The 26,520-nt window shown below is 30.3% G+C and overlaps 1 protein-coding gene across 3 annotated transcripts in view; it reads right to left on the bottom strand.

The window, feature by feature from the left end:
* Positions 1 to 428: 428 nt before the first annotated feature.
* The window catches only part of LOC123275413 (neurotrimin-like), a 129,662-nt gene continuing 103,570 nt past the window's right edge, over positions 429 to 26,520 (bottom strand). For all 3 annotated transcript variants that reach the window (XM_044743518.1, XM_044743516.1, XM_044743517.1), the window contains 7 exons: positions 17,600 to 17,755; positions 14,911 to 15,039; positions 14,647 to 14,784; positions 9,520 to 9,669; positions 9,357 to 9,407; positions 992 to 1,057; positions 429 to 770 (listed from right to left, as the gene is read on the bottom strand). In XM_044743518.1, coding sequence (XP_044599453.1) covers positions 571 to 770; positions 992 to 1,057; positions 9,357 to 9,407; positions 9,520 to 9,669; positions 14,647 to 14,784; positions 14,911 to 15,039; positions 17,600 to 17,755 — 890 coding nt within the window. In that variant the 3' untranslated portion in view covers positions 429 to 570. The remainder of the gene's footprint in view (positions 771 to 991; positions 1,058 to 9,356; positions 9,408 to 9,519; positions 9,670 to 14,646; positions 14,785 to 14,910; positions 15,040 to 17,599; positions 17,756 to 26,520) is intronic.

The raw sequence follows: 26,520 nt of genomic DNA, 5'->3' as shown, positions 1-26,520 counted from the left end.
TTATCGACCATAGCACATATTAAAGCTCTTGTAAATCTATATTATTGTATATTAATAAATAAACTCACATCGGCACTATTGACTCATATTTTATTATTATTATTATTATTATTATTATTATTATTATTAATGATTAAACACGCTGTTTCTATATATTTATAAATTATTTTTTGTTTGTTTGTTAATTAATTAATTAATTTATTTATAAAACAGTTCGGTTTTAATAAGCACGCACGTATTTATACTTTTTTAAAAATAATAATATAAATTCAAAATCGATACTGTACAGCTCACCGTATCCGGCGTTGTTTTTATATGTTGTCTTATTTGTTTATTTATTGATAAATAATTACTATCACTGGTAATTATAATCGTCATTTATGCCAATAATTTTTTCGGTGATTTATTAGAAGATTTATAAACTTTTAAGCCTGCTAAAAAGTTTAAGGTTGTCGTCAGTGTCTTAAGAGTATTAAGCGTTAATTTTTAAATTACCGATTTAAACGGGTTGTCCATTACTTAAGTCGTCTTTCGCGCGTTTGTCGACGACAAGAGGTAGGATGGGTGATCCTAATGACTTAGTAAGGAAGTTAGGCGAAGGTTTATCCTCTCAACCGGGATGAAGAGACTGCAGCTGTGGATGCTGATGAAAGCAAAGTACCAATGCAATGATGACGACTGCCAAGCAGTGCACTTAGATCCCGATCTTGAATCTTCATAATCTTCATCCCCGTCTACGACGTTATCCTTCCGCCCCCATAGCTTTAAGTCTGCAAACAAAGTTTTTCCGGTACGTTTATTTTCATACATTACTGAATTCTACGCGTGTACTTTATTATTTTATAAATAAATACAATTTTAATTTGCTTCGTTAAATAGAGATATTATGTAAATGAATTTTCATGAAACAGTAGTGTTGTATTTATTTTTTTTTTCTTTCGTATGACAAAGTACGCTTTATGGATTTGCTATCTAATTTGCATTTTCTTACCTCGTTCTTTCGGCATATCTTGATCCCCATCCAACAAATTATTACCCGAATTCTTTCTGAGCTTTCCTAAAAAATTTTAAACAGCAATCAATCAATCATTTTTTTTTTTTTTTTGAATAAATAAACATTATTGTAAAAAACTAAAAAAAAAAAAAAACAATCTTCTACATATATAAAAGAGGATGTTTGTATATATGACAGCGATAAACTCAGAAACTATTTGACCGATCATTATGAAAATTGGTAGGTATATGTATTTTTCAACGGAGAAGGTTTATATGCTATGCCCATTGATGTAATTCGCCACCAGGTGGCGCTGTAAAGTATCTACTTCCGCTCCGTTCAACCGATTGTCATAAAAATTAGTATGTAGATATATTTTTTGATGGAGAAAACGATTATGCTATCTCCATTGACGCAAATCGCCACCAGGTGGCACTGCAATGTATAGACTGTAACGTTCTGGATTTTCCAGCGAATATTTTTATAATTTACCAGGCAGGTGTCTTTAGAAGATCTATACACAGAAAGAAAGGTTCACTTGAGCCAAGAAAATATTTTTCTTCATAATTATTTACTTGGGCGAAAAAAAAAATTTTTTTTGACACAAGAAATTTCATTTATTCCAACAAATCAATTCCCTTACTTCAAGAAATACGTTTCTTGATCCAAGACAATTTATTTAAGTCAAGAAAATTTTTTTGTTTTGAGAAAATTTCTCTCTTGCTCCAAAAAATTAAGTTCTTGACAGAAGTAAATTTTCTTGTCTTGAGAAAATTTTTCTCTTGCTCCAAAAGATTAAATATTTTAATAGTAAATTTTCATTAATATTTCTATTGATTAACATGTCAAATGGGAAGATCAAATAATATTGAATCATTTTTTTTCATTCAATCTGTATAATTGCGCGCTAAAATAATCTAAAATGGGTATCAAATATTCAAGAGAAAAATTTTCTCAAGATGAGAAAATTTTTTTCTCAGCTGAAGTAGGTGGCGCTGCTTCCCTAAAGTATCTAAAAATCTTGATCAAATATAAAAATTTCTTGTATCAAGTATTTATAATAATTTGAATTAAGAAAAAATGACTTCCAGCAAGAATAGAATTTCAAGAAAAATTTTTACTTCGGCCAAGACAACTTCGGTCTTCTTTTGGGCGACCGAAAATTTACTTGAGCCAAGAATTTTGTTCTCCAGTCAAGAAATCTTTCTTTCTGTGTAGATTCCAGGCGCACCCTGCTCTTAGATACTCTTTAAAATTTTTAAATCATTTTTAAGGGTATTATATTTAAAATAATACACACGATTGTATAAAATTAGAGTAGATTATTTAATTAATTATATAATTTGGGCCAGATGGCACCGGACATACGTCCGGAGCCCCAAGATGATTGTCGCCTGATTGCTCAGAGCAGACTGATCTGGATTTGCATCCAGTACAATGAAATATAAGATAATTATAATTTTGCAACGTCGCATCTCAGGTTACCCTAGAGAACATCATTGAGGCTCGAGTCTCATGCATCGTCATGAGTTTAAACTTCGGACCGCGACAGTTTTCGCAGAATTTCTTTATCTACTCCAGTCATTCCGTTCTTCCAACGGAATAATCGGAGTATTATTTATAATAAAATCTAAACTTTAAAATTGATAATATTTTAAATTCTAAATTCGCCGAAATGTTACAAGACTAAAAAATAAAATCTACTTAAAAAACAAAACAACTAACTTCACATCTGTCATCTGTCAACAAACATAAAATAATCACACAAATAAATAATATCAATAATGTGAACTACTTGATCATGTTGAGGGAGTCTGTTTATTCTAAAAGTTTCATGAAGTTTTATGAACTTCAGGTAGAATATAAGTTAATTTAATCACAAGTTTGTAATCAGAATTAACAATTTAAAAAAAATTATCTCTTCTTTGTTTTTATTGATAAAATTTTCAGATTATTCACATTTACAACGCTCGAGCCTTGCTTCGTACTTTTACTGCTGATATTGAGATAAGTCCGATATGCTTATGTATAAATAACAAAATAGATGTTGTATTTATCGACATGTACATCAGTGTAGGTGAGAATTTTCTCCCGCAAGAGAAAAAAGTGGAAGAGAATGAAGATAAAGATGAAGACTAAAGTGAGCTTCAGCGCAGCGAAGCGGGCTAGGTTTGCTAGTTTACAGATATAAATTTTGTAAAATATATTAGCCATTTTTGCATCCAAATTTTCAATTAAAATTTATATTAATTATTTTACTTAATGAGTTATTATTTAAATATTTTATAAAAATGATGTAAATTCTAAATTTATAATGTAAGGCGACTTAAGTCACCGTAACTCATTTGTGCGGTGGTATGTAACTACAAAAAAAGGATTATTTATTTATATAACAGATTATTTTATTAATCTATATAAATTCATGACCGAACTTGATGAAAAATAAAATATTGGTAATAGTCTCTCTTAAATAAATAAGGTATAAAAAAATATAAATAATCCATAATGAAATGAATTAAAATTGTAGATATGAATGTGAATATAAATAATAAAAGTAAAAAAAAAAAAAATTAGAGGATTAAACTGAAAAAAGTTTATTTAGCCTAGTACTTGAAACCAGTACACTTTGAGCACTTGCGTAGAGCGCATTTTTTATTGCTGTACTGCGAGTAGCCTACTTAGTTTTTGTATTAAGAGTAATTCTGCTCTTTTTTATAACTTCCTCGGGTAGTATAATAGTGTATAACTTGGCTCGTTTCGAGGACTTTTAATGCCGACTATCGCGTGATGCGGATGACAACGACTTTTTTGACTGCTTGAGTTGACCCACGAGCGGTAATCCCGGGATCATAAATCTCGCTTCGTCGAATCAACCGGTGATTTATCGTCATACTGGCATTTACATTAATTTCTTTCCTGTTAACGAATGTATAACCGCCTCGGCTCCATATCTAGGTACGTGGGATACGAGCCTGAGCCTCTGCCTGTGTATGCACTCGTTAATCGAATGTCAGTACGTCGTAAATTCATTCACGGTCGCTATTCATGTTTTATTAAATCGATTGATATCCCCCGAGACTAGTTTACGACAAAATTTTCATTAAACAAAATATTTTTTTTCTTTTCTTCCTCCATATTGCTCGTCAATCTAGACAGGAACTAATATTTTATTCTATCAATCGATAACCATCCGAGGATTCAGAATCTAAATTGGATTAATTATTACTGTGTGATTGTTGTTGTCAATCACGGTAATAATGTTCTGGATTAACTGTTTATTATTTAATAACCAATAATAGTTATTGCTTATATTAATGTTATTACTGAAAATTGTTTTGGTTTTTAGGTTTATTTCGATGATTGACGGTAATCCTTGTTGATACCGATTATCGATCGAATAATAGATACTATATGTAATCTATATAATTACGGAATAATTCTTGTATAATTTTTAGCAGTTTTATTTTATCGTTATTTTTATCACTAATTTTTAAAGACTTTTACGTTTTTCATTTTTTTAAAAGAATAAAATTCATGAAAACATTACTCGTAATACGGCCTGATATTTTTGTATCGAAGCATATAATGAAAATTTTTTTATTGAAAATTGTAATGAAAACTCAGTACAGTGGAGTCTACAGAGCCATATTACGACCAAAAACGTCCGTAAGATCAAAAATTTTCCAAAACTTTATAAAAACTTTTTTTCTGAAAATTTATCCAAAATAAAAGTAAAACTAATTAAATTTTAATCTCAATAAAAAAAATACTCTTCAACAAGATAGTAATATATTAAAAAATAAATTCTCATTAGTCTCCATCCACAGATATAAAATATCATTCACAAGTTGCTGGATAATATTTTTTTCCCACACATAACGAACCTAGTTTAACTGATAAAAACATTGATTAACCATAAAACAGAAAGAAAGTCGTTTCAGGAAAAGTTTTTCCTTCTAGTTGAGATTACCCATTAAAGTACGAAAAGAAACACGAGCTCTCCGAAACTTTAACATACAATCCCATTCATCTATTCATAGACACTCACACATACACACACACACACACACACACACACACACACACACACACACACACACACACACACATCCAACCTTCAGACGGGTAAAAAAATATTATGTATCTAATGAAACCGCAGTAGAGAGAATCTTATCACTGTGGTTCAAGTTATTTAGCTCTCTCTACATCACTCTATTTTCTGGTGCGCGAAATGCCAATTCTCACTGTGATGATGATAATAATTATCAGAGCAGAGCCGCGAGGAATGTAATAATCAAGTAAAATCATATAGCGTGTATAGTGTATATATTATACATTACATATGGATCTATAATACACTAACATAATGGATAATATATGGCTGGTGGAGATACCCAACCAGAGAGAGTAAGTAGTGATAACATTGCACCCGAACAATGGATCATCGTTTCCGGATTTGCATCGACACATGAACACACGGAGCGACTCCTATTCTATTTCCAGTGTAGTCCCGGCACTGTAGCAGCACTACACCGCCAGCTGACTATGTTGTCGCATTTGATTCCCATAAGGTCAAAAGCGTGCAGTGTACAACCAAAATGTCGAGTGTGATACTCATTGTTTATATATGTGTATATTTATCCAAGTACAGACTAGCGTACTCAACGAATAGTAAACAGTCATCAGTTAGAGGTATCGACACAACACGGAACACGGACCGTAATACGTCCCGCATAGGGTGGTACATGATAATGCGATGACATCCACACGCCGTCGCACATAATATTTTCACAGCATACCGACGTGTGTCAAGTATAAAAATAAAAAACCACGTGTGTATGAATATCGATAAAAAGTACAAAACATAAAGTACCTAAAAAAAAAGGGAACACCGGGTTCGTGTTAGTTCATGAGCTCGGGGTTGGAATTGGTTTGAATTTGTCAGAGGGAATCCAACCGGAATTATTCTTGACATGTATTATTCTTACCACGTGTTCCTAGGAATGTGTAAAGCGGTGCGGAAAGACGCAACGAGCCGATTAGGTACAGATATAGCTTTATGTGTATAGGTTTATATTATCATTGTTGTTATTATTATCATTATTATTATTATACATCTACATAGGAGCAGTGAGAATGAGCAAAGAGCTAACTGATAGAAGATGGGTGGGAGAGCTGGATAAAAAACCGGAAGAAGGGTGAGAATAAAAGACAAGTAACACAGGGGTTGCAAAAACAGTTTGCTATGAGGGGATGACGATGAGACTCAAAAAGAAAACGAGATAATAAAGTGAGGGTAAGAATTCTATTTTATATAATAAGCCGGTAGGAATAGGGCAATACCAAAAGCCGTCTCGGGCTCAAAGAGGCCAACTAGCTAAATTATATATCACCGGACAGCTTTGTACAATAGCTCAACTTTAGTTTTAAACTCCTTTAAATAAAACTTAACTTTGTTTTAAAGAGCTGTTGCGTTGTGCCGTGTATCTAGGTGTTACATTTGCTGTTTTCTCTGTTGTAAGGGTCTAACAGTCAAAGAACTTGGACAGGACTTTTACCGTCAAAATAACGCGAATAAAGTTACGGGGTGCTGTGATATTTTGTTGTTTACCGAGCTTTTACGGTGATAAAGAATATCTGGTTTAAACTTTTTTTTGCTCTTTTTGTTGGAGGTTGTTTTTTTTTCTGTTAAGGTTAATGGGCTCTGTGTATTTGGATGTCTGCCAGTTAAAATTGAGGGGATAAATATTTAACACGAAATCACGGAAATTACCTGAGCACATTGTCTCCAGTGAAACGGAGATTTAATCTCACATATATCCTGGTGAGAAAATAAGAACCAGAGAAGGGGAGGAATGGAATAGGGATAAAGAGAACAAGGAGAAGGAGAAGGAAAATCTCTCGTACAAGAGAAGAGCGCGATAGTTCTCGCAAAGATTAATCGTTGCCACCGGATGCCCTAGGAATTCCGTCCGACGTTAATAATTCTCGAGAATACCTTCATATACATATATATGTATATTAATTTATATGTACGTATATTATGTATACAGATATGTAAAAGGGAGATGGTGCATTCTCAACGATCCCACAAATTCAACTATACCAGTCCAAGGTCCAAGCTGTTTGCACTGCAGTCATAGAGCTTTCAAATCATGTTACACTTTAAAATATTAAATCATACTAACAATGTCATTTTACATAAATAGTAATAATAGAAAAAATACCTCGTTTTATATTGCATTTCCTTGTTAAATCATGACTGAATTCGATATTTGTTAATTGAATTTTCAGATAACTGTCTATTCATTTATATGCACTATTTTATTTTTAATGCTTTAAGATTCGTGAATTTTACACAAAATGACGAAATGAGAAATATTATTTTTCTTTAAATTCAAACTCTTGGAACATCCGAATGTAAGATTTTTGGTAGCATAAATTTGAATAATACAAAGAACTAAAAATACCAAGAAGATTTAAGTTTTAATGAATTTGCTGCCAAGACAAAAGTCATTAGACGGTTGAATTCCAAAGAGTAAATCTCGATTGTAAAATCGGAGAATTTTCGTAATCATGGTAATTCAAATATAAAGGGGATGTTGTAGGTATTTAACGGTGCATCCGCTTAGCATCCGGTGCTCGAGTGAGTGTTATTACGGATACAAACAATATCCACAAATCTAGTTGATGTAATATTTGCCCTCAGATATACTTTAAAGCTTACTCTCTAATCCGATTACTTAAGGATTTGCTTATTCAGAGAGCTGAATGAGTAGAAACGAATCGACTGTGGTTTTATTAAAATTCTTTATTTTCTTTTTCAAATTTTTTATTCCCATAGCATAGCCTTGATCTTTTTTTAGACGCAAATATTGATTTTGTTACACCTCCCTCCAGATGGTATAAATTACACGCGTAATTAAACTTTGTATAATTTAATTCTGTAACTTGCAGGGCATCTCACATTAAATTTATATTTGCATTACTAACTGTTTCAACAGTTGAAGTTGTTTCAATTAACTTTGGATATCAGCTAATTGCATAAACTACAATTTCGTTGAATATTAATTAGTACTTTGATCACGTGATTTGTAAATTATAAGTTTTCGAATGGTGTATACATAAATAAATTTTTTTCATCATTATTACTGATTTAAAATTATTGTCATTAATGTAAAAAGTTTTTCTGATTGTTGATATAATAGACACTTTTATTGTCGTTGAGAGGAACGTCTGAGCATTAACGAGTGCAATCGTAAAACTTTTATTTATTAAGTTGTATACTCGCGCTAATTAATCAACAGCGCATTGCATAATACCTCGACTTGTCAGTACTGTTATGAGACCGCATTGTTTTCAGAAAAAATAGAATGAAAATTTTTTAAGTATCTCTACAGTAAGTATGATATAAAACTTTTTGCTGGGGTGTAACAAACCCAACTCTCAAGTGGCCTCCTTCAACAATCGCTCTTCATGATTACTACACTTCACTTAATGTCTATACATATTATATGAGTGCATTTTGAATGTGCGCTTATTATTCGCGTACGTAGATCTATTGTCGACTATTATCTCTCACGTCAGATTGGAGGTATATGTAGAATATTGTTCGTTATTCAATATATTGGATAAGTTTTTAGAATATAATTTTTCATGGAGAAAAAAATATCGTTAGAATGAGGATACGTATCGTTATTCTGACTATGCGTCGTATACTTATTTTTCTTAGAGATATTCTGTATAGCCAATTCAGCTATACAGCGGATAGTTAAAATCATGATCTGTATCATTATTTTAGGTGTTAAATTTGATTGATTTAACTATACAGATCCTCAAATTAACAAAACAGTTGCTTGTTTTGACGAAACTACATATCTTTACAAAAGCTATTGGCTGCGTTCAGGTTTACTAAGTTCTGAGCAGGTCTGACTTTATCTACCAAAAAATTAATTTTAGACACACTTAAATAAATATACCTTGCATTTGTTTTATTATAGATTTAAAAAAAAAAATAATATAGTTACTTTAAGTTGCTGATACAAGATATGCTAAGATCTGCCAAGAACTTAGTAAACTTGAACGCAGCCATTCTCTGTATACTTAAGTCAAACAAATGAATCCTTAAATCAGATAACCGGATTGTTATTTTAAGGAAACGTCATTTGAGGATACGTTGGATAGTTATTTTAACAATATTTTTTTTTCCGTGTTGATTTTGATGTTATGTATAGTATAGGGTATCAAAATAATAAAATGGAAGAAGTGAATTACTGTAACGCTTTTAGGATATTAAAAATTAAACATGAAATAAAAATTTTTTTTAAATTTATATCAATTAAAATGAAATTTTAGAGCTTACCTCTGTAGTGAGTGTCACCATATGTATCGTGCTCGTTATCCGATGTGATTTCTGTTAAAATATTTTTATAATTAAATTTTGTAATTCAATAAAAATCATATTTCATTCAGCTGTTATTATTTTTAAAATTAAAAAAATGAATAATAAAAATAATAATAATTACCATAAAGTTTGATGGTACCATCGGTGTCTCCAATAGAATTTCGGGAAACACATTTGTATGTACCAATGTCGGCAGGGGAAACAGAGCGAATAGTCAGTTTCATTATGATTTTGTACCCAGTTTCTTCTAGAACCGGCTCATATCTGCCATCTGAAAAATTCAAAGAATATCAGCCCGACTACGCCATCTACGGTAATACCATTTATTTTTATTTTATTTATTAATGTGTTCTCTGCTCTATGGAAAAGAAAAATGATAGAGAGAAAAAAGGAAAGAATTTGATAACATTTTTGTTACGCTGAAATGATAAAATATGATATAATAAGAAAAAAAAATTATATATATAGATATATATATATATATATATATATATATATATATATATATATATATAATATTTTATGGCAGTAAAAATTTAACTCGTTTGTTGAAGAATAACGTCACAATAGTTGAAATCAAGTTTGATGATGGCTTTAACCTATTCAACTGTCTAGCTTATTTTAGTATTCGACACGATACCAAGAGAACTAAGTTAACGTGATTTCTGTTTGGATCGACACCATTCAACCGTTTCCGTCTTCCCCATTATCCCAACAACGGGACTGACTATCTGTCGTCTTCTAATTCGGAAAATTCGCCGAGCAATCAATTTCACACAATAAAAAAATACTCTTTTTTCGTGTCAACCTATCCTTCATTTTATTCCATCAACAGTACTTCAAAATTGATGCATTCCTCTTTAATTGATTAACATTTATTATTTAAACGCAGATTTCGCTCTAAATGTGCTGTGGAATATTAAATTCCTTTGATTAATTTATTATTAAACAATGCCGATGAAAATTGGAATTAATTTTGTGTTAATTTTAATACATTTATTTCTATTATGTATTTCGTGTTACGTCAGAACGCAACTAAAATTAATTATTTTTATCCTAGCCGTTAGGCTAATAGATAAGGATCTGAAGCTTATGGGAATTGGTTAAATTAAATAACAAAAAAGAAATAAAATTAGAATTCAAATTATTAGATGTATTCAAAAATTCTAATACATTACTTTTGGACTTACACTATATGTCGATGTCACCGCTTCTTGCCTGTTTCAATAAAAGAATAAGAAAAATATAAAAAATAAAAGGAAAGATAAATGCAACTGAATCTACTTTAACTTGACTCGTAACAACGTAAAATTTTACTAATTATAATAGACTGAGGAAAATATTGTGTTACGTTAACCTACTAAACTTGACCTCGTGTTGAGGGTGTAAAACTAAAACTGGACTACTAGAAAACAAAAAAACTGAAACTGACAAGAATTTTAGGTGGTGACATTTTCCTAATTTCTATGTTTGGGGGAAACTCTAGGCCAATTACAGTAACACCAAGTAGTCACGAGTTTCCCTTTCTTCGAGAGGGCCCAACGTTTCGGGTAGCGCACTACTCCCTCCACGTTGTCTCAAAGGCCTGTTGTCTCCCTTCTCTTAAATTCTATGTTAACAATCGAAACGTAAATCATTGTTAAATTTTTACTTTGTTAACTAAGTTATTTATTTAACTAAATCTAAATTTACATTACTGTAGTTTATTTGTTTATTCGGGAGATTCTATTAAATTAATTAACCGAGTAATTAATTTATCGTAAGTTAAAATGTTTCGCGAATTATATTTAATTCGAAATAAACCTTATAACATTTATTTCCTTTTTCTAAACTTAAACTATTGTTATTTATTAATGTTATTTAACTATTAATATTTTAAGTATTTTGCTTTATTATTACATACGTTGGTGTTCCTTATTTAAATTATTATACTAAATTATCATTATTGAGGAATATTATTTCTTTCAATATTCAAATTTGTTACTTAGATTATCATTATTTAAAGATATTATTTTTTATATTATTCAAAAATTTGTTACTTAAAATTATCATTATTTACCTTTTTTTGTATTATTTAAAATACTGTTATCTTTATAATATTTTCTCTTTCTGTACATTTATTTTATTATCACAAAAAAATTTCTATTCCGGATCTAGACAAAGGTTAAAGTCCATTAGACTATTTGTTCAGGCTCGGAGCTCTTGGTCGGCCCAACCAAACGCGGAAAATTCCCAAGATGTAACTAGATAAATAAGACTATTTCCTTGAATGTTCGGGTCATAAAATTATGGTTTACAACCCGACCCATATAAACCGATTACCTGGCGTAAAATAGAAAAATAAAAAATATTCTTTTTGGAAAAATTACTAATGGCAATGTCTAGAGAGGAAAGTTTTAAAACAATAAAATAAATGTATGTAAAAATATGAATTATTAGTGGATAATTTATATCCAATTAATTTAAAATGTCGAACGTTGAGTCCGACATAACATTCGAAAGATTGAGCTTAAATTTTGTTAGCGTTATTATTGTCAGTATTATTGTCGTTATCTCTTTTATTATGTGCAGTACGGATATAAATACTAGTAGCTTAAACGGAAGTTCTCTGTGCAATCCGATTGAAATGTTGAGTCAGATTTCCGATAAATTTTTTATCAAATAAAAATCTGCTTCCGATTTTTATCGATTATTTCCGATTCAATATCACGGTCAGTTCATTTATTATTCATTTTGTTGATAAATAGCAGTTTTAATCATACCGTCAATAATAAAACGAGGTCTCGTAAATTATTTTTCCAATACGATTACAGAACTTGGCAAAAGCATTTTTATGAATTTTTTACCGTTCATTTATTCCAAAAAATAAATTCAGTTGAAAGAGGCTTTGAATTTTTTAATGGTATTTTAAATCAAGTTTTAAAAAAAATCCCTTTATTTAATGGATTGCGATTATGATTTAAACGTTAATTTTTGAGAATAAATTTAAAACTTTTAAAGTCCTGTTTTTTTAATTTATTCATTCAATTATTTAAATTTTCTTTGGATGATATCTGAAAATGTTAAAAAAATAATTTAAATGACATCAAGTCATTCGAGTTCTTATTAATTTTATAGAAGAATAATTTGCATGTCAATGATGACAGTAGATCTGCCGACGTCACGCGAATTTACTGATAACTTATTTAAATTGACACGAATTAAAACATTTGTTTTTGATATTCTGTTGAAAGTTACTAATGAACCTTTGTTGTTTAATTATAGTCATTATCGATCAATAGTTATCCGATTGACAGCTTCATTAAAGTTGCTAAAATGTATATTTCACATGTTCTACTTTCATTACTGATTCTAATGAACAATTTATTTGATGAATCTCAGTCGACGAAACAAATAATTTTTTTTTTGCGTTTTCATTTCAAGATAACTGATAAAAATTTTTTTTTGTACCATACTTCATTACATTTAAATAATAATAAAGCAATAATTAAATAAATATATTTACGAGAAATTTTAATGGTAAAAACACATGAAATCGTATACTTAGGGAGTGAATATTAAATATTTTTTGTTATTATTACAAAAAAATAGAAAATTTTACGAGAGGTATATTTTCCACGGAATATGAAAATAAAATGCCGTTTATATTTTATGATATAATGTAATATTGAATAAAAAGAAAGTAGTTATGAAGAGGCAGTAAAAATATTGTGCTGCTAGTTGAGAAAGCGTTATAATAGATTTGCAGTTAACTGAACGGATAATAAAAAAAAAAAGAAATGTAAACCTCCAGAGATGGGATGTGATGTCTTAGGTGGTTGTTGTTGCCGATATAGTGGGTGTATAGTACCAAATAAAATAGTCGATCGACTGGAATGAAGCGGCATAGAAAGGAGCACGGGCGATTGAGTCCATATAGGAAATTCGTTTAAAAAAGGTAGTAGTAGGTACTAGCAGGTAGTTGGTTGTAGAAAAAAGTCAAAAAATAAACATTCGCGGGTGAATGAGGTCTAGATAACACAGTTGATGCAATTCGAACATATTCCCTATTGCTGTTTTTTTCGGGGTTCGTTTTTTTTTAATCAACCATTCGGCTCAGAAAAAGAGCATTAGTTGACAGTGAAGAACAGAAAGTTGTGCTTTTCATTTTAATAATTATCAATATATAATTGAGAGAATAAAAAAACATTGCCTTTGCAGTATTTATTTGATAAAATGGATTTTTTTTTAGTTAAATTTAATATTATAAAAAATGTTTTAATTTTGGGCTTTTTTAAGATTTTATATATATTTTTAGTGATAGTAAATTTTGATGTTTTTTAAATAATTCTGAATAGTTTTTTGGTTCTATAAGTTTATTCCGTGATATTATTCATTCAATTATTGGTAATTGATTCTGTCACAGCAATATTATTTTTAAAAATTTATTTAAAAAATACCCAAACTATGTTAATTACGATCAAATTTATCGACAAATTGTTAAACCAATGATTTTTTCTTTATTGGTAATTTTTGACAGTTACATAGCGACTGCAGGCTACTGGTAATAAATAAATATGAGACAGAAATAAATTATTTTTAATTATTAAATAAACACATTATTGAAAATCAATGCAGAGATGATATTGATATGGAACCTATTAAAGTATTAATAAAATAAAGATAAAAAAGTGCTTTTTCGGCTATCGTACCACTAATCTATTTAATGAGTTATACAGTAAACATGAACGTGAAATGTAATCCGTTAGAAACAACAAGAGGGTCAAATGTTTACAGCGCCCTATTGTACATACTATTAATTACATTAATTCTCGGAGCACAAACGTCCGGATTGTTATTTATATTGCTTTAACAGCAGTCATCTACAAATAAAAGTTAAATTGATTGCTATAAATAAACTGATGATAAAAGATAATACGTTTCGCTGATCGTTAACTTTACTCTTTTGATTTACGGGGTAGAAAAATTTTTAAATAAATAACAACTCGTTAAAATAATTCAAAATTAATTATATAAATTTTTTATGCAAGCCTGACCAGGTCCGATAAGAAAATCATGCATTTTTATGAACTTCTTTTTCAAATAACGTAAATCTGATCATTTTTTCGGTTGAAAAAAAATAATTAATTACTATTGATTACCACTAAAAAAAATTTACAATTGAATTTGCGACCTATTTTTTCTTCATTAAACTTAAAAAATGAAAAAATAGTAGAGAGCTGAAACAAATATTTAGTAAAAAAATTACCTTGAGCAATTATTTCCGCTGTATCTTTTGTCCAATAATTTATCGACTTTGGGTATGCCTCTGACAGACACTCGAGTGTCATCTTTTGACCCAGCCTCACGCCAACTAGTTGATTCTGTATCCATATCATCGGCGAAACTGGACGAATTTGTAATTTGTAAAAAAGAAAAAAAAATACTAATTAACATTCTGAAATTCTCACTGCCGACTAATTGAATCATTTATTTATTTATTTAATTAGTTAGTTAATTGATTAATACGTACAATGGACAATTAGCATGATCCTTTTACTAACGGAAGGTGGCACACCATTTGATGCGATGCACAAATATGATCCCATATGTCCGCGAGTAACCTTGATTATCCGCAAATATGATCCCTCGACACTTTTAACTGTTAATTAATTAATTAATTAATTAATTAATTACATTATTATGTTGTATTATATCGTAAATTTAAATCATCGGGTTGTATTTACGTAATAATTTTGGGTCTTATTAATTAACGCTTCTGTGTATATAGACAGTACAATACTAATACAAGTACTAAAATCGGTAAAATAATAAGGATATTATGAGTGTATACGAGCATGTTTGTAGAACAAGTTAACGAGAAGAGAATAAATCAATAGTAAAACAGTTGGTATTGGTACAATGACATCAGCAGAGATTAATCAAAGGATTGTATTTTTTAGCTTATCGTGGATTTTGTAGTGGACATTGGGCCGATGGTACCTCTATCCACGTTTATATCTGTTTTGTTGTATGTGTAAGCACGCGATACCACTACACCAACTCTGGTGTTTGTTTAAAGCAGTTAACTGGCAAAACCGTGCATAAAGCGCTCTGATTCAGCATGAATTTTCACACAGCATTAAGTACAGTTTACTTATCCGTAAGTTGAGGATGTTAGCATTTACCACAATTAAATCCGCCCGAGTATTTGTCTTACTAACTGAATGTACCATGATACCGACAAAGTGAACAAAAGATCTGCCTGCCGTTTCATGAAATTTATTTATACTTTTCCTCAGAAATCATTAAAAGCAAAATATGTAGCTGTGAATCAAAAAGTACTTTGACGTTCAGATCCTCATTTTATAAACCCGGACTTGAGATTCCGCACAACTTAACTGAGATCTTTTGATGTTAAATCTTAAACCTTGAATCTTAGATCCGGCGAAAAAACTTTGAGGATTATTTAATGGGTTCATGTTACGTCAGCGGAATGCATCGAATTAATTGTGTGTGATTTAGCCGGTTAATGAGAATATATTCGTTTAATAAAGTGTCCGGTGAGAATATCGACCCTAATTTTAAGTGGATTCTCGAAATAGTTATATTTATTCTGACTCACATTAATGGTTGTGCATGAATCATTTATTCATGTTAATTTAATTCGGATCGGACGAGTACTTACTTATTTTTTATAAATATTACATATTATTCATTTGACAGCTTTTATCGTTAATTAAATCGATAAAGGAAACCAAAATAATAAAACATTACCGTTGACTTCGTAGCCTGTAAATAATTAATTTACAGCAGGTCGCTTTTCATAAGCTTTAAATAAAAATGTATTTTAACTAAAAAATTGTCATTTAAAAAAATATAATGAATAAAAGTAGTATTTGAAAAAATGATTTCACGAATTAATTTAAAATGTCATTTAAATCATCATAGATAGACTATTTCCTTAAGCTGCCCATTTTGCCCAAGCCTGCTGTATATAACTGATACGCTGACTATCGCTTGGGTTTCACTATGTCAGAGCTGTTACACGCGAACCTTACAGACCATAAAACTAATGTCCTGACTTAATTCAATCGTTAAATTACTCACTTTTTTCCATTCACTTTACTATCTTTTTAAATTTTATTTTATTGGAAAATTAAACTCCTCTCTATAATGTAAATCCAACTTTTATACCTAAATCGTAGTTTGCATATGTATTATAATGAAAAACACAAATATTTGCTGCTGCAATAAAAATGCGGTGTCGTCGAAAAAAACCTTTAAACTAATAATTGAATAAACTTTTTTTTGTTTCGAAAGCTTTTTTTTTATTAGTTTCACAATTGTGTTTTTAAAACTCGCGTTGTAACTACACGCGAATTTGTTGATTTCACGCATTTATAATTGGGAATATATATGTATCAGGTACAGGAATAGGAAGAGTATGAGAGCTTGCCGATTTATTCATATTATTGCCTCGGGGGAAAACCGTGTATGTGTCTAACGTTTGTTTGCCAATTTCAATGCAAATACACGGTGGAAGTACTTCTGGTTTGTAACAAATGGATCACAGAACTGTTTTACGATCTTGCTTCTCAGTAGTGTCATACTACTTTTTTATTATTTTATTACACGGTAAAAAATTTAAGAAAATAGATGTAGTAAAATACCAAGCAAACTTCTGTTTTATTTACTTATACTTCTTTTATTGCATCACTTTCTCAGTTAGTTTTTTACCTTGAGCTTTGAGGTTACATTCCCTTTGAGGTGAATAGAAAGTTCTTAAAATGTTATTTAAAAATAATAACGTTTCCTCAATGCTAATAATTTTTTTTTTTTTTTTTTTTTTTTTTTCATTAGGAACTTTCAAAATTAGTTTCAACCAAATGTCATAGCAAATTGGATCACTTCACGACAAGTCAAGTCAATTAATATAAAGTTTACCAATATTACACTTTGAAATAGCAAAATAAGACGGAAATAAACTGTAAATTTAATGAACCTGGCAGAGTTTTTAAATGAACGAAGAAAATGGTAAATAATTAAATAACTTTTCATTAAACTTGTTCTACTTTCTTGATATTCGACCATTGATTTTTTAAATAAAATATTCTATATTCATTTGATGTTAAAGACAATTATATTTTTTGTATCTGGTAATGTAATTAAATAGTGATTAGTATAAACTAGTATTCATACAGATTATCTATACAATTTACCTTTCTGATCATTTGCAAGGAACATCTTGCTATCTTCACGACGCCAGGTAATATTAGGAGACGGTGACCCGGTTGCTGAGCAGCGTAGAGTTACATTGCTACCCTCTCTAACAATCATGTCAGTGCTTGTCTCGTGATCGATTATGTCCGGTGGTACTGGAACAAGATAAAACAAGTTTATCAATTTATCAACATTATGCTAACTACATACATGGTGAATAGACCCCTCATTACTTAGACGATGATGTTCATCTCCAATGATTTGTCAATTTGCTAACAATAATTGATCTTACATGCTCAATAGCATCAATATATTGACATTTAGAATAATCACCACATGATTACATCTGAAGATCTAATCTGAGCAGTATTTTCCTTTCTATCGGCGTACACTCATATTAATTAAAGTCTAAGTGCAATATGATTACAATAGATGCATTTAAAGATAAAAAAAGACAGGACTACGTTGTCAATTTTTGGAACTATCTATAGTTATACAATTAGATATGCATACTGATAGAAGGATTTGTTTATATTTGATAAGCTTTATTAACTGTTAATAAATATTTGTTAACAGTTAACAAATATTTATTAACAGTTAATAAGTAATTATTAAGTACTGTTTATTGACTGTTAATAAATATTTATTAATCGTTAATGAATATTTGTTAACTGTTAACAAATATTTATTTAAAATAAAAAGTAAAAATAATAATTTTCTTTTGACACTTTTTATAACCTTATGGCTGGAATAGATGATAATAATTAAATTCACTAAATAAATTAACGTTTTTAATATTTAAAAATATAAAAAATAATTATGACCTGTTACGTTATTATAATGTAATATAAGTAATGCAAATAATTTACAAAGATGATTTTTGTTTATGAGCAATATTGATATCACACTGTAAAAAATTTCGGTGTAAAGTTGGACCCAGGGACTTTTACACCGCCGTGTAAGTGTGAAATGTCGGTGTAAAATTTCCTCCGTGTGAATTTTTCACTCTTGTAAATTTAACACGGTGTAATTTACTGTTTTACACTATTCCGTGTTATTATTTATAACTTTGAAAATTTAATAACTATTACTAGCAACCATGCAGTCTCTATGTTATTGCCGTGACTTGTGAACTATGAATAAATAAAATTTTTCTTTCTTAAATGATGATTTTTGTTAAATTGCACTGTACTTTTTTAACTATTGACGTTTTTAAAGATATAAGCTCATCCCGATGTTACACTCATCAAGACCTTTCATTTGAGTACCCACATTAATTTTTTATATATTTATGTATATTATATATATATATATATATATATATATATATATATATATATATATATATATATATATATATATATATATATATATATATATGTATATTAGGGTGGTCGTAAAAATTTAAATTTTTTCCGACGCCCAAAAAAATCCTTCCTTTTGACGAAAAACTATGCGAAAAATTTTGCTTTTCGATTTTAAACAAAAAGAACACGTGCCTCCGGTCAATTGAAGTTCATTTTTCGATAAAATGATAGTTTTTTAAAATATTTGTCACAGTTTTTAAATTTGGGCAAAAAATCATCAAAACAGGCTTGTAGGAAATTAAATTTTCTACAAAAGGTTTCTTTCGGTTTTAGATAAAGTTCATATACATCGAGATAATCTTATTAGTTTACTTATAAACTCTATTAAGTCAGTCATTTTTGCACTAAAAACTTTATATTTCCGGAAATATGAAGAATTCTCTCAAAATATCTTGAATTTTAGATATTTTCTCCATATTTTGACATGGGTAAATGATTTTCAATTTAATGATTTTTAACCCGTCAGCACTCACGTTATAAGCATTTTGCTCACACAACAACATCCGACTTATAGAGCGGCGCTGTAGTGCAAGTGAGACACTAAAATTCACGTGAGTTCTGACGGGTTAAAATGAAATCTCTATCGGTAAATTATCTACAACTAATCTTGTTCATATTTCCATTTGGGAGAGTAGAGCGCCTTTCTGTAAGGTCTAGACTATTAAATTGGTCTAAATCTATAAATTAAGATTAAATAATGCTGTAAAGCGGGAAAGAAGAGGAGTTAAGATAATTATTACGTGAAGCGTTCCATATTCACGTAACAGGATAATTGGGAGGAAGGGATTGAGACAGGAATTGGAAAAGACCTTCTTAACCTAAGTTCATAGAATATGCGAGAAAAAATTCGGATAGCTCGGACTGGGACTCGAACCCAGAACCTTCTGAAGACATGTCAGCTATTCTCCCACGCAAAATCGTGAGGCGTTCCACATTTTTAAAATTAATTTTAAAAATAAGATAATGCTGTGAAGCAGGAAAAAATAGAAGTTACGGTAATTATAACGTTAAGCGTTCCACATTCACGTAACAGGATAGTTGTGAGGAAAGGATTGAGAAAGAATTGGAAAGAACCTTCTTAATAAGAGCTTATAGAATATGCAAGAAAAAATTTGGATAGCTCGGACTGGGATTCGAACCCAGAACCTTCCTAAGACATGTCAGCTACTTTACCATTTGAGTTACCCGGTCTATACCAAATTTCCTTTTTGCTTATTCTATATACATTAAGCCACATCGTCCATCTTACGTTCCACATTTTTAAAATTAAATAATGCTCTGAAGCTGGAAAGAATGGGAGTTACGGTAATTATTACGTAAAGCGTTCCACATTCACGTAACAGGATAATTGGGAGGAAGGTATTGAGATAGGAATTGGAAAGGACCTTCTTACTGTGAGTTTATAGAATATGCAAGAAAAAATTGTTTATGTTTTCAGAAAAATAAAGTTTTTAGTGCTAAAACGACTGACTTAATAGAGTTTATAAGTTACTAATAAGATTATCTCGATGGATATGAACTTCATCTAAAACCGAAAGAAACTCTTTTGTAGAAAATTTAATTTCCTACAAGCCTGTTTTGATGATTTTTTGTCTAAATTCAAATACTGTGACAAATATTTAAAAAAATTATGATTTTATCGAAAAAAGAACTTTAATTGACCGGAGGCACGTGTTCTTTTTCTTTAAAATCAAAAAGCAAAATTTTTCCCGTAGTTTGTTATCAAAAGGAAGGATTTTTTTGGGCGTCGGAAAAAATTTAATTTTTAACGACCACCCTAATGTATATATGAAAAATATATCAAAATGCATCTGGGTACTCAAATGAAAGGTCTTGATGAGTGTAACATCGGGATGAGCTTATATCTTTAAAAATATCAATAGTTCACAAGATACAAGGTCATTTCTTAATTATTGATATTTTTAAAGATATAAGCTCATCCCGATGTTACACTCATCAAGACCTTTCATTTGAGTACCCACATCAATTTTTCATATATATATTTATATATATATATATATATATACATATATGTATACATATATGTATATATGTGTATATGAAAAATATATCAAAATGCATCTGGGTACTCAAATGAAAGGTCTTGATGAGTGTAACATCGGGATGAACTTATATCTTCAAAAATATATATAAAAATATATTTAATACTACAAACATTCGAATTTTTATCAATAGACTCTAATATAGGATCCACCGTATAATTAGATAAATTTTTAACAACTTGAATATTAACATTCTTGTTGCCGACTTTCCAATGATTTATCAAGTATATATCTTAATATATTAAAATTTACTATGGAATGATTTTACTCCGTAAAATAACATAATATAAAAAAAAAACATACTTTTAATTATTTATTTCTACATGTTTATATTTGTGATCTAATATCGTACAAGTCTGAAACTAAACAATCAAATTTATTAATGAGAAATTGTAATAATACTTTTCCCCAAAATTTAACTAAATTCGACCGATGGCGGAGATATCGGTTGGGTAGGGTATTTTACGCTCGCCCTTTTAAATATATAATAAAATTAACCCGGAAACCCCTCAGGCTGGGTTAGTGCACATTTGGACGCCAGATAATTTTTATGAAAAATTACCAAAAATAATAAAAATTCCAGGGGCCGCGCCGGACGATCAATTAACGATTTAAACTAATGCGAATGAAAAGGTAAATCTCAAAGTAACTAAAGTCAAGGTCAAGATAGAATTTACAATTAGAAATAATAAATAATTAATTATAAAATAATATTTTATATTAACGAATTGAACTAGGAAGATGAGTCATAGGAAAAGAATCCGGGAATTAACTTACATAAAATAAATCATTGTTTAATCGGTAAATCTTAATAACAATAAATTATTTATTTATAAACGGTATTACTTAAAACTAAATCTACTTTTCAAATAACAAATTAAATCCTTTATGGAACTTTATAATAGATTTCAAACAATTAAACCAATATAAACGATAATTTTAGATATTGGCCTTTCAATATTATTTACAAACGTAATGATAATTAGTGTAAGTGTAATGCTTTAACTAGTAATTGCTGGCCATTTCAGGGACCCACACGAGGCTTTCGGGATAGGTACAAGTATTCCTTTAAAATAACCCTTACTCGCTACGGGATCGACCCGATAAATCGATAGTGAATTTAATTAAACGATAAAAGAATAAATTGTTTAAGCCAGGAGACAGCGGTGTGCGGATATTAATCGATCTCAACTTGTGAGTACTCACCAAAAAGGAAACTCAACCCAAGGCACCAAATCCACACTCCTTACAATAGCGGAGGTCCCGCGCGTATACCTCACACCAAGCGGGCCACCGCGTGTCTGCTCAATTTTTGTCACCGTAAACCGTTCGAGGCCTCGTGTTCGACAACAAGGGCCTCTCTAGCCATTTTCCCTAATTCAATGAACTCTTTGCTCGCGATCGATATTGTAGGGCCTCACCCGTGCGAGTAAAGGCTATGATTTATCACTCATAGTAAAATTAGGTACTATGTGACAATGCACACAAATAATAATAATAATAATAAATTATAAATAATTCATTATAAATGTCTGAAATAAAGATAAAATTAATTCTTAAATTAATAACAATAATATTAGAAATTTCAAATATAAATAATACTAATAGTAATAAATTCAATGAATAAATTAATAAATAAATATAAAATAATAAATTCAGAGACACACCGAGTGTGGATCTGTTGCCAAATTTAGGCGCAGGGAGGGACGCACACAGGGAATAAAAACCCTGTGACAAAATTTTCAGGAAATACATTTACACGCTTGGTGGTGTGAAATTTAGAGTTCACACCGTTCAAATTTAACATTACACTTAATGTGATTTTCACACCGTCCGTGTTAAAAATTTTTACACCGAATCATTTACACCACACCGAGTCCAAAAAATTTTTTACAGTGTATATATCTTAATATATTAAGATTTACGATGGAATAATTTTACTCCGTAAAATAGCATAATATAAAAAAAAAAAACATACTTTTAATTATTTATTTCTACATGTTTATATCTATAATCTAATATTGTACAAGTCTGATACCAAACAATCAAATTAATTAATGAGAAATTTTCAGAAAATACATTTATACGCTTAGTGGTGTGAAATTTAGGATTAACACCATTCAAATTTAATATTATACTTAGTGTGATTTTCACACCGTCCGTGTTAAAAATTTTTACACCGAATTATTTACACCACACCAAGTCCAAAAAATTTTTTACAGTGCATATGACATTGCAAGAGAAACAAATTCACTCAACAGAATATTCATTAACTGTTAATAAATATTTGTTAACTATTAATAAATACTTATTAACTATTAATAAATGTACTTTGCTCCCAAATAAATATTTATTGAATGTTAAAAAATATTTATTAAAATTTAATCAATTAAATAATTTTCTTCAAATAAATTGAATTATTAATAGTTAATAAATCTTTCTATCAGTGCATGAGAATATAATGAAGAGGTATTACTTATAGAACTATCGGTGTCAATTTACAAATATTCTCATGATCATTATTCATTTCTGAAAGTAAGATAAGTAATTTAAATAAATGGATCCATTTATAAGTTTCATCAAAATAAATCATTTAAATATAAATAGTAAAAGAGAAGGAGGGGTTAAGGATAACGATAAACGAGAAAGCTGGGGCACTATTTAATAGACTCGACATTTATAGCATGTTATTCAAGTAACCCCTGCATCCTAAATGTCGTATGAGTGAAGGGATATATTGTGCGCCGAGGATATAACGGTAGAAATGCGATAAAGAAAAAATAAAAGGGAAGACGAGAAGTGAAAGGTCACACCCCGGCATAAATCAGGCTGGTCTCTCTCATAGAGAACCGTTACCAGCCCAGAGTGTACCGCGTATCCGTAATAAAGCAGAATGATAACGCGAAACATTGTATCCGGCGGAAGTGGAAGTGGAAGCTAAGTAAAGTATAAAGTCATGGAGGACAGGAACGCGCGGGCTTGCACTATTCGTAGTCATCGCAACCATTAAGCTGCCTCGTGTCTCTCTCAATCATCCCCTAAAACCGCCAGCTCAATCTACCCCGTACTTCCGAGCGCCTCTGGCATGTATTGGGGTGAGACCGTAAAGAGGAGAGGGGAGAGGGGGTAAAACACGTTTCTCGCACAGGATAATGTCTTACTAAAGGCAACTACTACCACCGCTGCCGCTTAAACAAGTACCGGGATAACGTGAATAGGTATCCTATTCGCGCTCTAGGGTATGAGTGTCTGATGGTATACAGTATGGTCGCAGGCGGCGAGACCGATTTTATTTCGATCCCCCTTTGACCGGAACTCGATTTGCGGTTGAGTGCTCGTATAGTTGATGCTGAATTGGCTGGTCAAAGCCGATCTCCTGCATTCCTATTCGAGTAGAGTATATATGTATATTTTTGTCTGTCTTGCTTTTACGATTGCTCGGTTCAAAATTCTCGTGTCCTTTTCCCTCGCTCTTTACGCTCTATTCTACGCTACAGTGTCACAATATTCTCTACAATATTCACACATATATTCGCGGCCACCTGCCCGCGCTCGTCCCCGTTCGAACCTAGAGTTAGTCAGCTTCCGTGCTTGCTATATCACTATACTATGCTACCATCCTCGAATCAATCCGGGGTTAGTTTCCGTCAGGATTCAGTCATGCTGACCCCCACTTTGAGTGATCAATCCACAACACGAGAAAATATCGACTGGTATGGACTTTTTTGCCTCGAGCTAAATTTTTTATCGAAAATAAATACACTCAGGAGGAATTTTTAATAAATACGGTCTTGTAATTTCACGTTTATAAATTTTAATACCGATAAGTATTTTGCTTATTGGAGATAAAATGTAAAATAGGTTACATATTTTCGTGTCTTAATAACTCAGTGATTTTCAATTTAGTCAAATGTTATCTTGTCAATATGCACCAGGGAGCAATCGAAGTCTATCAGATAAACTTTGGCTTCTGTTAAATAATGCGTTTTTCTAGTCTATGCAGCACTCTTTTATGTCATTTTTCTCTACCTTGATATATATTTCTACAACAGTGCAGGTTTCTGGTTGACAGATGAAATACTAACAATTAAACTAAAACAATCTTAGGATAAAGGAAGAATTTTCAGTACTTTTAACATCAAAAGAAGCACAAACAATGTCTTCTATTTTAATTAACTCGTATACAATTATTAAAAATTGTTTAATTTAAACATCTTATTATTGTCATAATTAAATATTGTATATAATATCTACCGTCGCTTACATAAACCTCATAAAAGTTACTTTGAAGAAGAAACCGTGTAAAAACATCTAAGGGCTAAAAAAAATTAGTATCGTGACTGAGGATTTCAAAGGTAAATTTTTCTATTGAGTTCTAGGGTTCTCTTCGATAAAAAGTAATTTTTATAATAAGTAATAATAATAACTTATAAAAAATTCTCTTTGGTTAAATTTTTACACAAACGTTTGGAAAACCATGATATTTGTTGTCAATTAAAAAACATTGTTTATTTTTAATCAATAAAAATTAATAAATGGCATCGGAAAAAAATGATATTGTTATTTTGAGCTTTAATATAATTTTACGTGTACCGTAAGCTTCACTACGTCAAAAGCAATACAGTATTGCGTTATTAATGCTGATACAAAGCCGCTTTATTCTGTGATTAAAAATTCGTTTGTCCTTGTGTGTCGCAATCTTTTTTTTTTATCCCAATTTTTTTTTTGCTTTTCAGAATAATAAAAATGAAAGCGAGAAGTGTACATGAAAAAGGTATATTAATCACGATCGACTTCGCGAGGCAGATTAGAAAAAACCTGAAAAAAAGTATACAACACGTACATACTGTGATAGACAATAGATAAAATAAAAATATTTATTAATATAAATGGAATAAATACTAAAGTAAAACGAATGGTCTATCGGTCAGGAGAAGTCAAATTTCACACAACTCCTATGGAACCAAAGGTTTTATAACTATACATATAACTTATGGATGTGAACATCTATAGAACATATTTGTACGTATATAGAAAAATAAAGAGGATTTTGCGAATTTATTCGTAGTCTATCGCTCACGTTATTTAGTTTTTCATTTTTCTTCCAATTTGCAGGGTTGATAGGTTACCAGTATAGCAACCCGAACAATATAGGTGAAAGTATATTTATACTACCACTACTGTAAGGCACTTTCATTCCGTCTGTGTTACACATGAAATACAATATGTATTATTATTGTTGTTATAATCATTTTTTTTTATTATTGTTATATTTCTATACAGTATCATCATCACTACAACTAATGCGATTTTTACTGCACAACAACACAACAACGAATCCGATGGCACACGAGGAAAAGTAAAATTCCACTATATATCAAATGGACACTGAAGTCTCGCCCTCGTGGCTTGAAAACGCAGTAACTCGTTTTCACTTGGGAAATCCTAGAAACCATTATATCGACTAAGCCGTGCGTTATTTCGTACACC

Source organism: Cotesia glomerata, linkage group LG1 (assembly GCF_020080835.1).
Source record: "Cotesia glomerata isolate CgM1 linkage group LG1, MPM_Cglom_v2.3, whole genome shotgun sequence".
NCBI classification, from domain to species: Eukaryota; Metazoa; Arthropoda; class Insecta; order Hymenoptera; family Braconidae; genus Cotesia; species Cotesia glomerata.
Note: the sequence above shows the minus strand (reverse complement) of the source record. Positions and strands in the feature narration are given on the sequence as shown.